Raw genomic sequence first — 15,036 nt, 5'->3', positions numbered from 1 at the left:
TTGTCATTGGCTACAAATAACCAATCAGGAAACAATCAGGGGTCAGTCCTCTCCCCCCTGCTATTTAATATCTAAATGAAACCGCTGGGTGAGATCATCCAAAGACATGGGGTGAGGTATCATCACTATGCCAATGATACATCTCCACCCCATGTCCAGTCAACGAAGCAGTGGAAATGATGTGCCGGTGTCTGGAGGCTGTTGGGGTCTGGATGGGTGTCAACAGACTCCAACTCAACCCTGATAAGACGGAGTGCCTGTGGGTTTTGCCTCCCAAGGACAATTCCATCTTTCCATCCATCACCCTGGGGGGGGAATTACTGACCCCCTCAGAGAGGGTCTGCAACTTGGGCATCCTCCTTGATCCACAGCTCACATTAGAGAAACATCTTTCAGGTGTGGCGAGGGGGGCGTTTGCCCAGGTTCGCCTGGTGCACCAGTTGCAGCCCTACCTGGACCAGGAGTCACTGTTCACAGTCACTCATGCCCTCATCACTTCGAGGTTCGACTACTGTAATGTTCTCTACATGGGGCTATCTTTGAAGAGTGTCCGGAAACTTCAGATCGTGCAGAATGCAGCTGCGAGAGCAATCATGGGCTTCCCTAGGTATGCCCATGTTACACCAACACTCCACAGTCTGCATTGGTTGCTGATCAGTTTCCGGTCACAATTCAAAATGTTGGTTATGACCTATAAAGCCCTTCATGGCACTGGACCAGAATATCTGCGAGATCGCCTTCTGCCGCATGAATCCCAGCGGCTAGTTAGGTCCCACAGAGTTGGCCTTCGCTGGGTCCTGTGACTAAACAATGTCGGCTGGCGGGACCCAAGGGAAGAGCCTTCTCTGTGGCGGCCCCACCCTCTGGAACCAGCTCCCCCAGAGATTAGGACTGCCCCCACCCTCCTTGCCTTTCATAAACTTCTTAAAACCCATCTCTGCTATCAGGCATGGGGGAACTAAAACATCTCCCCTTGCCTATGTAGTTTTATGTATGGTATGTTTGTGTGTATGCTTTTTAAATAATGGGGTTTTTAGGCTTTTAATGTTAAATTGTTATTTAGATTTGTTATTGTATATTTTTTTATCACTGTTGTGAGCCGCCCCATCTTCGGAGAGGGGCGGCATACAAATATAATAATAATAATAATAATAATAATAATAATAATAATAATAATAATAATAATAATAATAATAAAATTGTAAGGTTATAAGCAACAGGTTACAGTCATAAGTGGGAGGAGATGGGTGATAGGAATGATGAGAAGACGAATAGTAATAGTAATGCAGCCTTAGTGAATAGTTTGACAGTGGTGAGGGAATTATTTGCTTAGCATTAGTGATAGCATTATGGAAAAAACTGTTCTTCTGTCTAGTTGTCTTGGTGTGCAGTGCTCTATAGCATCATTTTGAGGGTAGAAAAGTTTGTAAGAAGCAGTTTTTCCCATAGGAATCAATGTGAAAGCAAATAATGAGTGCAAACCCATTAGGAAAGAAATAAAAACTTGGAATTTGGGTGGGAAGAGGAGGAGGAAGAAGAGGAGAACAGTCGCTGCCGAAGGAAGAAGGTGAGGTGAGGGGAATTTTAAAAAATCCCAAACTTTAAGGCTTTTTTTAAAAAAAGAGGGACTCTGAGGCGGCGAGGAGGAGCACGCGCCTCCCATACACCCAGTGTGAGGCTGCCTCCCATACAATGCGCCAGAGAGAGAAACTCAGGGGGAATGGCAGGAAACTGGCCAGGCCTTCGTGCCGCTCTCAAATTTCCTGGGAAATTTTTTCGGACTCGGGTTCTTAAGTAGAAAATGGTTCTTAAGAAAAAGCAAAAAACCCTTGAACACACGGTTCTTATCTAGAAAAGTTCTGAAGTAGAGGCGTTCTTAGGTAGAGGTACCACTGTACTTGGAATAGTGCTTGGCGGTATTATGAGATTAGCTCCATTGAAGGGGATCTTTGCTTATCGCAGTGTATGTCTAGGGTGGGGGAGAGGATATTATTTTGCAAATCTATAATAATTTCCAAATGTTGCTGCTAATCATTGGCAGTTACTTTTGGGTGAATGTTTATCCTCTGAAGTACTATTATCGATTTCATTGTTTAAAATAATTGGCTAATCAGACTTTCCGATATACAATGTATCTCCCCCCTCCCCCCACAAATTGTTATGTCTTCTCCATTTATTAATTATGTTTATAGAAATAGCCCAGAAACGAAGTTTATTTTAACTGCTTCCACAAAAGTGAGGCCACATGCAGACCATGGACTTAAAGGGCGAGGGGGAAAGGAATTGAGAAGAGATGGCAAGCCCACAGAGGTCCACAGGCTCAGGTGGTTTTCAACCATAAGTTTAGCTTAGCTCTTTCAGTAATTTGTCACGCCTTGGCTTCCCCCTGCTGCGCCAGCACGTGCCAGCTTAGTGTCAGAAAGTCTGTGCACCAGACGGCCACTCAGGCCTAACATCCTGCTGTTCAGGACCAGCACTTGCTGTGTCAGTGTGGAATTGCGATCCCTAGCAACAGCCAAGCACCAGGCAGAATAAGCATGTTCATAATGAGAAGTGAATGGCATCCATCAGTCCCTTTAGAATAGGTTCTAGGCGTATGGCTCTCTCTCCTAGGAAGTTTGGCATCGAGTCATCAGCAATTCAGTGTATAACAGAAACGCATAGCTAACTATACCTAGGAATGGGATATAAATAAAACAGAGGAATGGGATAAAAATAAACAAGTATGTAGTGTGATATACCCTGTTAGTTTCTGTCACTGCACAATAAGGACACACAGGGTTTTAAAGAAAAAATCCTTAAAAACCATGTTGACCTTATTTTGTTTTTAGTTGATTTCAATAATAATGACCAAGAAAGAAGTTATTTGTCCTTTTAGAAATGATTTATTACAAGTTGCTTCTGTTGTATTTTTAAAGTGAATTTTGCTATGTAAGTAACACATTTGTAAAATATTAAGGAGGAACAAATACACAGATAAGAGTGAAGTAAAGGATTTACCATTTGTTCCAGTCCCTGAAGGAGTCTTATAAAAGTAAGCAATTTTCTCATATTAAAAAAAATTGGATACAACAGAAAACCTATTTTCAAATTGAAAAATAATATATATGATTATTGATTGGCCACATAATGACTGACCACTGAAGTCATACAATCTAATATAAGATAAATTTGTCTGCACTAAATATGTCCAAAATACTATGCTCATCATCAAAGAAATTAGAAACTGGGCACAAAGAGAGAGATTTGCTGTCTTCCCTATGAAAAGGTATCACAAGCAGGGGTCCTGTTAAGACAGCTGGAAAGTTGCTTCTGCTTGTTATGCTTGTTAGCTTTATTTGGTGACTGAGTTTGGATTTTGCATTTATATAATGTGTGTTCCAGGTTGCTGATTTTTAATTAAAGGCAACATCTTTAATTTTGAATGCTTAAGACTAAAGTGTACACATGTTCTATTTTTAAATTTTGACTAGCTCCAGAAATTGCCAGTCTTTCTGGAAATTCTCTGGCATGAAACATTAGCATGTCTTAAGAATATAATTGATAGCTATATACTGTATATCGTTATTTTAAATAAAGTAATTAACATTTCTAATTCTTTTCCTGCCATAATATCTCAAATATATATGCATGTCTATATTCATATTAAGGTACAGTATGTGTGCATTATATATCTACTATAACACTTTTCCTCATTATTATATAATTTTAATTTATCAATTTATCACTGATGAAGACCCATTGCATTTAATTTGAAAATCAGTGTTTTTAATACTATAATTTTCTTAGTGTTGAAAATATTACATGTATGTGAAAAAGTCTAAATATTAATTAATTCTGTGGCGTTGGAAATTTACCATAGCAACTGTGGTACAATTCTTTCTGTATATTATGTATTAAATACAAAGTTGAATAGTTAAGGCTTGATAACAGAATGTATTTCCTTAGCCTATTTCCAACAGTTATGAGGAAAGAGCAATATATCTTGATGAAATAATCCGGAATCATAAAGAACTACTGTCATTTGAAGATTTTGCTGCTCAGGTTTTCTCTCCCTCTCCCAGTTATTCCTGTAATGGATGCGGTAAGTCTCAGTATTGTATTTATTAGTACTACAGTTACTATTATTGTTATTACTTGTGTTTCCCCGAAAATAAGACCCTACCTTATATATTTTTTTAACCCTGAAATAAACACTTGGCCTTATTGCCATGCACTCAAAAGCCTGATTGGGCTTATTATCAGGGGATGTCTTATTTTGGGGGAAACGGAATCATCATCACTAAGAACGACTTGAACAGCAGGTGTGCACCTGTTTTTCACTGATAAATAGCTGCAATTTTTTAAAAAAAAAAAACCACTTTCCCTGTGAATTAGCTAATGAATATCAAAAGGAATGATGACATTCATTTTAATTTGTTTTGCAATAGAGCTTTTCACTCAGGGTTTTTTTTCAGTACCCTGTTAACCCTCCGAATCTAGCAAGGTTAATGAACTTTCTCTCACTAATGTGTTCTGGTTCATTCAAGAGTGTAGACTTCTTGCTGAGCTGAGAATATGTTGTGCAAAAGCTATTTGTGAATCAGTGCATTCTTATAAAAAAAATACTCCCTCGCAGTAGGAGCCATTGCTAGTAATGTTAAATGGAGATTAGGCTAGGAGAGTGCAAGATAAATACAATGTTTTGTCAGGTAATATCAGTGCTTAGATGTTTGATTTATTCCAACCCTGTTTTTATTATGAGATTAATTTATTTAATAATTGTGTAATGTTTAAAACATAATTGCTTTATTTTAAATTTATTATTTAGAAGAATAGCAAACCAACCAGGTGCCTTTCTAGAAGAACATTCCTTTATTCCGTATAGTCCATGTCCATCTTCTGACACTGACATTTCCTAATTATATTGCAATGCTGTGTTGCATTGTTAAGTCAATGGATTATCCCTAGCATCAGTTAATGTCTGGGTGCATCTGTTTTCTTTCTTATTCTAACTGATCAGCTATTTTTTATATATGAACTAAATACGACAGAGATTAGAGTATTGAAATGAATCACTTTACAAATAAAACCAGACATGCATCACGGGTTAACATGACTGGCTGTACTTCTCGAGCTTTGTTAAGAGATATGGGATAGATGGACATACTGTATTGGTCGCCAATGGCAGCAGGCAGAAGGCTTTGGAGATAAGCAAGCTGGCAGAAGTATAGAGGAACTAGTGCTATTTACATAATCACACCTCTGTTTCCTGGAGAGGCGTCAAGAGATGGGAACGGCCTCTATTGATCTTTGTTGAACTGGAATACTAAACAACACTAGGCAAGCTTATAAATAAAGCTTTGATTAATCTTTTCTCTATTAAAATCTGCAGCTGTGAATTGATTTGTATATATTATTTATATATTCTACCAAATACAGATTATTTGTCATTGTTTTATGAAAGAGTTTCATAATTTTATAGAACAATTTATTATTTAAGCATTGTGAACAACTGAACTGATTATATAACAATAGTAGCAGAATGATTTAAAATAATACATTATCAAAATCTATTCATGAAAGTTAAATTTTATAAAACCGTGTACCTAGATTAGAGAAGAGAACTGTGATTCAGCTTGCATCTAGCTGAAATGGGTATACAAATCACATAAATGTGATTTATACATAATTCTATTTGGCTATTCTGGGATTCATACATGTAATGAAGGGAGAGAAAACATTCCCAGCAATTTAGATATGAAAGTTAATTAGTCAGTTTAAATAGAGGGCAGCAAATATCATAAAATTCAAATCAACGAGCCAATAAAATCTCTCTCCTTTCAACCAGCATTGTTAAATACAGTGAGAGGACATTCAACATGCTTAATGGTAAGACTGCAGTATAGGTGATGTAATTGGGAAAAATTTAAAATATGGACATGATTTATTTATGGCATGTCATTGGTGGTCCTCAGCCTCTTGGCTAAGATCAAATATGATGCGACCATGCTTTATTCCCTTATATTAGAAAAAATGCAAAAGCTACAGAAACCTATTAAGTGTAGCTAGGAGTGTGTGTGATAGAATTTTGGTTGAAAGAGTACAAGTGCTAGAATGGACAAAATTTGGGAAGGTCCACACAGTTTTATTTGTTTATTTTATTCATTAGATTTGTATGCCACCCCTCTCCGTAGACTCAGGGCTAGGCAGATGTCAGACGAGGTGTCTGCTCTTCAACAGGTTACTGAAATTGCATGAATGTGAATAATGAAAGGTTATTTTACAATCGTTGATTCAAAAAAAGATATAATAAACTTCTGTTGGATTAAATTGAATAATGGAATGCCTTGATTAATATAGAGTTGAAGATTCGGAGAAGGGCGGCATACAAATCTAATAAATATATATATAAATATATTGACTGACAAAAATAATAGAGAGTAAATGTTGAAAGTACATGATTCAAATTAAATGAAATATATTATTTCAATACAGTGATGTTTATTTAATATACACTTAGATTCTTAATATTCAGTTATGTGCCTTAGAATAAAGTATGCAGATAAGAGAAAGTCAGTTTTTTACTCATTATAGTTGTGGATATTAATATTACACATATTATGACTATTTTACTTTTTCAAAATTAAGTAAAACATTGAAAATGAAATTTAGAAATTAAGGAAAAAACATATATCAAGGTATTTATTTTCCAATAAAGATGTATGCCCTAATCTAAATAACATTATATTAATCTACATTGTGTTATTACTGAGGGGGCAGTATGTATATGAATGAATATGGACATATGTGTTTTAGACATGTTGATGAGGGGGAAAAAAGGAACTAAAACAAAACAAGTTTGGTAAACTTGAAATACTACAAAAGTACATTAAAAAATGCAATAGAGAGAATTAAAAAATAGAAAGAGAAAAAGGGGAGGAGGTAGAAGTTGCAAGGTTAGAGTGGCCCCAAATGATAAACTTGTACTTACAGGAAGAGTGCAAACTCATCAAATCAGGAATTATCTCAGTCTCTGAGTTCAGTCTCCTTACCAACAGCATCTCTATCCATACATTACTAAAACCTTCATGTCTGTAATCTTTAACAAGGTGAAGTGGCACACTATAATGTAAAACCTTTTTAACCAAGATGCCTCAAATAGGCTAAATTGCAGTATGTAATCAAAGGGTCCATTATTCCCTTGGAATTGAAATTTGACAAATTTTATAAAACATATTATGATATACAAATGTTGTAACAGATTTCCTAGAGGAAAATCCTGATATTTCAGTGGGCTATACAGTTCAATATGGGCTACTTTCAAGAGGCTTATGACAACTTGCCCCTGCCACCTCATAGCAGGACACCTCACCCTGGGCCAACATGCCACCAGAACTCACTGCAAGCCTGAGCCTTCAGCTTGGTTTCCAAAGCTGGCCCGACTTAAGAAAGGCAAAAGTTCCCACTCCTTCTTTGAAGGTTTCCTCACCTCGTTTTCCACAGCCCCCCTCACCAAGGCAAAAGGCAGGCTAATGAGGAGTCATCATTTCACGTGCACGCACACACACCATTCTGAGCTGGGGTATTCACCTGCATCCAAGCTGGAAGCTGACAATCTTGCCCGGATTTAGGGAGAAGCAACTCCCCACAAACAGCAAAAGGCAAATTATGTGGGACTCATTGTTCCGCGCATACACCCAGGGAGCCACCATTCCAAGCTTAGGGACTTTTATCAGCATCCAAGCTGGCAAGCTACCAATTGCACCCCAGCTTGGGAAAAAGTATCTCTTCACATGCTGGGCTGCATCCTGATGACTCCAAGGCGGGGAGAGAGGCCAGCAGAGACAGTGTTTGTTTATTTGATTGATTGATTGATTGATTGATTGATTGATATGCCGCCCGTCTTCTGAGACTCAGGAGCAGCAATGGGCTACGAGCCGGAATGCTAAACTGCGCTTGCCGCCAGGGCTCGTAAGTTCTTGCAGGACCAGCGTGATTTTGCTGCTGCACCTGTGGAGGTAGCAAAATTGCACCCGTGTTTTGGCGAGGTTTTACCTATGGCTCCGTACGCGATTTTGCTACCTCCACAGATGCAGCAGCAAAATCGCGATGATCCCGCAAGAACTAGAGTATCCTGCAAGAACTAGAGCCGCAGCAGTGAGCGCAATTTAGCATTCCGGCTCGTAGCCCATTGCTGCTCAGGAGTCTCCTGAGACTCAGTAATAGGGTGAGTTACTCCCAACAGCCAACAGCCATTGCTGCAAAGACTCTTCTCGCTGAAGCATCCAGCTTGAAATAATAACTTTCCTATGAACCACCTGCACTCCTCCAAAGGCTTTCGCACCTCACTTTTCAGCATGCATGCACACGCACACACACACACACACACGCAAAGGTGGACTAATCCGGGGTCATTGTTCCAGGTAGAGTGATCCTATCACTGTCCTTCCTTGCCCCTTTCCCTGCCTGGGAGCTGTCAGGATCCAGCTCAGATGCGAATAAAAGGCCCCAAGCTCAGAATGTGATGTGTGTGTGCGCTTGCTTGGGTGTGCACATACATGGAACAATAACTCCCACTTGGCCTGCCAGTTGTTGGTGGATGCTGGAAAAGGAGCCTTTAGAGGAGTGCAGTCTGGCCAGAACTTTTGCCTCCCTTAAACCGGGCCGGCTAAGGAAACTAGAGTGGAATTGCCAGGATCACAGCAAGTTGTCCCCACAGTGAGTTGTCCGAGCTGAGATGACCCTTGGCAAGGTGGCCCTGGCTAGATGATGGAGGTGAGGTGGTGGCTAGGTGGCAGCAGGAAGTTGTCCCATTCCAACTTTCAAGACAGATACATCTCTGAATATGTCCTTGAATTTTTAAGGGCTGGATTTTTTTTTTAATTTTTAAAGTACATTAGAAGCAATGCCATTATTGAAGGCATTGAGGAATCTGGAAAGGAAATACTGTATCTCTGAAATGATGACTGAAGAGGTCATGGGTTGTCTAATCTTACTTGAATTTATTTTCAGCTTGTTCTCCTTTACCCAGACCATTATTAAAGCTGAACAACATTCATGGATACAAATTGTTTTCTCAGAATTAGATTTAAGAAACAATAGAGCTGCATCCGTATATTGATGGCATTCTGTATCAAAGCCCTAAATGACCTGCCTTACTGGTTTCATGTAGATATTAAAAAGCAAAGAAGATGAGACAGAACCCTGGGATACCCAAGTGTCAGAAAGACATCCTCCTCCACCATCTTCTGAAAGGATGCCCTCCCCAAAGCCCTGTGCCCACAAGGCAAGCCAGGATGCTATGGTTAATGATATTGAAAGCTACCAAGAGAGTCACGAGATACAGCAAAATATCACCCATCTAATTTTCAATATGTTCCCCACAAAGTGATTAGAACAGTCTTGGTATCATATTTACACAAAATCCAGCCCCACTCTGATCCTGCCATCACTAGTCTCTATTGACATTTATTACAATATTGTTCCACGCCATGTCAGGGCAAAAAGGGTAACTAATATGAGCTTTATTGTGTTGCCTCCTAACATTTTATCCAGTCCTACATCTGGAGCATACTTTTTTCGTGATTAGTATCACAGAAGTCTGTATATTAAATGTAATTTCGTGTCTCAAACCACTCTGATAGAGATGTTGGATCCTGTATCATACATAGCTAGATTTTTTTTTAAACCCTCTTTTTATGCTTTTACAAAGAATCAAGTACTATTTAAGATGATAGGTCAAAATTGCAATTTAATCTGTATACCTGAAAAAGGGTGTTCTTCAACAGGAAGAAATGCAATATATTTAAGGAGGGAATATTGTGTCATGCATATAAGATAGGGGATTCGTGGCTTGGAAGCAACACATCAAATATATTTATTTTCACATTGTAGAAGGTTGTAACTTTTATGAACCCTTGAAATCCCACAATTCTATCATTTTGTCTATTCCTTTTTAGAGAATATTTCTGAATTATACAATGGTTAAAAGTTGCAGGTAAAGAGCAGGCAGAGCTTGGGGTGGGGAGAGCATTCAGTCGTGCTTGAATTCCATGGACTTTTGTCAATTTAGTCCTCACCATTGGTTGATTCTTGTATATAGGTTTGCATAAATCCGTGTGCAACTTAACGTAGTAATGTATCCTTTGCACCTGACAAGGTTGGATAACTCTATTTTTATGTGGCTATTTAATTTTACAGGTAGGTAATACTTTCAGCAACTGTTTTGATGGCACTGAATGAAGGTGAAATAGAATATCAGAGTTGGAAGGGACCTTGGAAGTCTTCTAATCCAACCTCCTACCCAAGCAGGAGACTCTATATCATTTCAGTCCCCTAATTGGGTTTAATCATAATCACCATATAATTTCTAGATCAGGGATGCCAAACTCGCACCGTCACATCATTATCAGATGATGTACCGTGAATTTCCCCCCCCTTTGCTAAACAAGGAGTGTGTGAGGCCAACGCATGACACATCTGGCCTGCAGGCTGTGAGTTTGATACCCCTGATCTAGATATTTGCAGATCTGGTTTTTTTTATTACCTTTTCCAGTATCTTCCCAGGTATTGATATTAGCTCATTGGTATGTAGTTTCCTGGGACTGTCCCCCCCCCCTCCCATTTCCCAATCCTGTTAGTTTCTCAGTGCTCCAGAATTTTTGAAAAATATGGTACAATGGTTCTGAAATAATATCTGCCAGCTCCTTCACAACTCTGGCAGGTCCTGATGATTTATATTCATCAAGATCAGGCAGGTGTTTTCTTTCCATTTTCTTGCTTATTTTAATTTTTAATTTTAATTTTTATTTCTAGTCTGTCTTCTACAACTATGTTTTTGGTAGACTGGGCTATTGTTTTTATGTGAAGTCTGATGCAAGGAATGAATTAAACAGTTCTTAAGGAACTTACAACCTGTGCCCAAAGTTATGACTGTTCCAGCACACACACATCCATATCACATGATCAAAATTCAGATACGCTGCAGCCCAAACACACTTATAATCACAAAGATACTTCAACTCCCCCCAATTTTGTTTTGTTTTATTTTATTTATTTATTTATTTTGTCAAATATGTATTTGATAGTACATATGAGTATAAACATGAATACATGAAATGTATATGAATAAAAATAAAAGGATACATTAGGACAGGGATGATAGGCATGCCCCTTACAGACCTCTAAAGTCTCTTAGGTCTCTCAGACCTCTAGCTTCCTCCCCATCTATGTCCTTTTGACCCCCTGTTGCCCTGTGCTTCACCAGAAATTGACCTTTGGTGTCTTCTTTACCCAATTGCTGACAAGGCATGCCCGGATTGGCTGCGGGGACTGTTCCCCCCAAAAACCCAAAGCAGCAAAGTCAAAGGGCATGCTTGTAGCTCAGGGGCTGCTTGTGGCTCCCCCTGCCCCCTGCAGCCGAAGTCACACCCAGCCCAGCAGCCAGACAAGACATCTTCTCATCAAGAAGAACAAGAAGAGCTCATTCATAAACAGGCTAATGATTTGGAAGATAGGAAATACTATTTTTAAAGGGTTAATACTATATTGTCATATGCAAAAAGCATAATACGGGCACAAATAATAAAATTTATTATAATCACCCAGACGTTTACAATAGAGTAAATAGGCTTCTCAGTAGTACAAGATAACTGACTAACATAACTTTTGTAAAGGAATTATACATAAATTATAGAATATCTGTGCAGAAGATATTAGCTGAGGACAAGGCCTGTGTGTTACAACTGATCAGGGTTCAGGGTTCAGGTTTACAGCGTACACATATACACACACACACACAAAAATGAACAAACCTTCAGAAATCTTAAATGTAAACTTTTAATCAGCTTTCAGTTCTACAATTATTTGATGGAATAAGTTTCTGAAGAAGAGAGATCATGGATCAAAGGCTTTTGGTATTAATTTTAGATTTTGCATGAAGATACTTATATGCAACAATAGCAATGAGCATTTGCCTTATAGCCTAGTTCCTGTCTTAAAAGCTTGTATTCCAGATCCATTGTTACCCAATTTTTATTAGTGATTTGGTGCAAAGACTTATGATAAAGGACTTTCATCTGCAAAACCAGATAAGTAAATCTCATTATGCTGTTGCTGAAATGCAGTTTGTAGTATTGGATTAAGAAAAACTTTGGGAGCCATTAATTCCTACTGTGCAAATGATAACCTGGTTAGTAACTATCCTTCACCAGTTTGCGAAGAGACCAGGAAGGTAAAATGGCAAAAAGGGTGAAAGTTTAGATCTTGATATCTTTTGGGGTTATTTTTCATGTCTCGGGCTCTTGGAGTCCTCAAAAATACTTAGTACAGGTTACAATGATAAAATGAGCCAAAGAAAATGTTTACATTATGCTTTAACCTGTGGCAGCCTTGCATCTTCTGTGCTGTTATTGATGGGATTTGATAGTGCCAAATGGTTCTTCAGTCAATATATTAGGGTTATTGAATTACAAAAGGGTATCAACCAGTTACCTTCATACTTCATTCCTTTGAGAATTAAAGTTGTCTCTCTCCTGCCTTGATATCTTTATAACATCGTGTTTATAACATCATGTCCCTGAACAAAGGAATAATCATTTTGACACACTGTAATGTTTTGCCATCTGTGCTCCGAAGAGTAGATTTGCTAATAACCCAAAAGATTGAAAATGATGAGCCAGAGAAATAGAAAGTATTGGGAGAGGGCCAAGCTACGTCCATTGAATTATTTGCTAGCTCATCAAAATTCAGAATCCTAAAATTATATTTTTTAGTATAAAACCTTGTTCATTCAGGTAATCCCCAGGTTATGAGTGTTCGAAGTTACGCAATAAGCACTCCCTAGCATTTGCGAACAAAAGTCCTAAAATTACAAGTTTTGCCACACCATGGCAGTTGTTCACCTTGCCTATTCACCACCACCACCACCACCGGGTCTTCTCAGGCATTCCTTCTAGGCCTTTTTCGTCACCAAAGCCAGCCCCAAGCAGTTTGGTGGCAAGACAGGAGGCCTGGAATGCTGTGTGCACCTTTCCAGGCCTCCATTCTTGCCGCTAAACTGCTTGAGGAAGATTTCAGCAACAAAAACGGAAAGAGCAGGCAAAGAAACGGGCTGGAGATGAGACAGATCTTCATCAGATAAGTGACCTGGCATGGCAGGATGTGGGGGAGCAATTGTGGGGATCCCAGGAAGGGAAAAACCTCACCAAAATCTTGCCTGCAAGAGTGTCCCCTCACGGGATTTTGCTTCTGCACATGTGCAGGAAGCAAAAAAAAAGCCAAAAATTCAGAAAAAAAGATGGTGCCATGCAATGGACTAGCGAAGACAGTACTGACCTGTCACGCACAAATTGCACAACCGTTGGGCCAATACCAGAACAGCATACCCCACTGCAGCGGTAGGAACCCACCACTGGTGATGGGTATCTTGAAACAGTAGTGATCATGTTTCAAGGTACAAGATTCATTCCCAACGAATCCTCGGGTTACAAATGGAATGGGCAGGTTCCATTACATTCATAACTCGAGGACTACCTGAAAAACCTTTAAAAATTGAGGGTGTGAGAAAATATAACAAGCAAAACAATATTCTATCATATTAACCAAAAATACAACCTTCCATCATGCTGTAAAAACAAAACACTAAGGAGGGATTTCTTGTTCTCCATTTCTGAATATTTTCTTACAAGTTCACAATTGTATAAAGAGAAACATTACTCTGAGTTTGGGGGGAAGATTGTAATAAATTTGAATATTCTACTCTATCTGCATGCTAAATCCAGGTACAATTGTCAAGCTTTTAATAAACTACTGTATATTAGACAACGTAGTCAAATAAGCAAAACCAGCTTTGTAGAATTATTACTATCTACGTCTTATTTCATAATGTTGCTGATGCTCATTAGGTTTATTTCCAACTTGTGTCCTCCTCTCCTCTAATAACTGTAATAATGTGTGTATAAGACTGTCATCAGAGCAGCAGGTGCACTATTCCCATATTTACATACATTTGTTTTCTTTCCCTTTAGATTAAAATATGTAATGATCTCGTTACGGTAATTGAGAAAGGTAAGAGTTTGCTCACATGGCGTCATTCTCAATTTACTAACTAGATTCCTTCTTTTGCTTGCATGAAGCTGAAATAGCTGTCATTTTATGTTGATTGGTTCCTTGCTTTTCCACTGGGTTTGCTCTGAGATCAAATGGTCCTTGTTTATGTCTGGTTTGCTAAGGAGCACTAGGAAGAATATTATTGGTAGCCCTCTGGTCCCGAATGTCTAAGCTTTGTTAGAAAACCCTCTCCCTTCTTTTCTTCCTTTCTCTCTTTTTCTTTCTTTCTTTTTCTTGCGCCTGTTTGCTTCAGGCAGAATTTGACACCAACACCTGCCATGGTGGAAAATGTCTTTGTTGCTTTGCACTTTTGTTTGAATTGCTGCAGGGGAGCCAATGGGAGTTAAAACCATTTACTTTTTTTTGTTGCCTAAGCACCATGGAATAGGATCTTGAGATGGTGCCGATAAGGAGTGGCACGTGCTGTGCTGGCCCTTTGAGTTAGCTCAGCTTAATAAGGGGCTCTTTTTCTGGGAAGGGCAGATTGCTGAGCTTGGGCCTATGAATGGAACAGCTGGGGGAAGAAAAGGGAAACAAAAGAGGGAAAACATAGGCTGCCCTGAACCTGGCAATTGGGGGTGCAGTTTTGGAGCCAGAGAGCAAGCTGGCCACACGCCAGGTGTGACCTTTGCAGTCTGCTTGGTTCTGCTTGTTTGGGCAATTTCCAGTGCAATCCTGAAAAGGAAGAAGGAAGCTGCTAGGCAGCAGAGCATTGCTGGATAGATGCACTTACTGGGTTGCTGGGACACTGATTTAACTCTTGCAAAACCAGCCTGCGGATAAAGAGAATTGAGTTTTCAAAGAACAGCTTCCCTAAATGGCCAGCTCTTCACATTGGTCAGTGAGTCTGCATCATATCCCTGCATCAACTGAAAACTAGTCTTCTGTATCAGAGTTACACAATCATTTAGCAAATTTCTATGAGGAACTATCCCTAAGAAAAGG

At 39.0% G+C, this 15,036-nt stretch overlaps 1 protein-coding gene across 2 annotated transcripts in view; it reads left to right on the top strand.

Moving 5' to 3' along the window:
- The window catches only part of RALGAPA2 (Ral GTPase activating protein catalytic subunit alpha 2), a 205,968-nt gene that overhangs the window by 178,184 nt on the left and 12,748 nt on the right, over nucleotides 1–15,036 (top strand). The window contains exons 38-39 of one of the 2 annotated variants that reach the window (XM_070747006.1): nucleotides 3,963–4,084; nucleotides 14,010–14,049. In XM_070747006.1, coding sequence (XP_070603107.1) covers nucleotides 3,963–4,084; nucleotides 14,010–14,014 — 127 coding nt within the window. In that variant the 3' untranslated portion in view covers nucleotides 14,015–14,049. The remainder of the gene's footprint in view (nucleotides 1–3,962; nucleotides 4,085–14,009; nucleotides 14,050–15,036) is intronic. The other variant, XM_070747005.1, reaches the window with a different exon arrangement.

Source organism: Erythrolamprus reginae, chromosome 3, assembly GCF_031021105.1.
Source record: "Erythrolamprus reginae isolate rEryReg1 chromosome 3, rEryReg1.hap1, whole genome shotgun sequence".
Lineage (NCBI taxonomy): Eukaryota > Metazoa > Chordata > Lepidosauria > Squamata > Dipsadidae > Erythrolamprus > Erythrolamprus reginae.
This window is presented reverse-complemented; position numbering and strand designations above follow the sequence as displayed.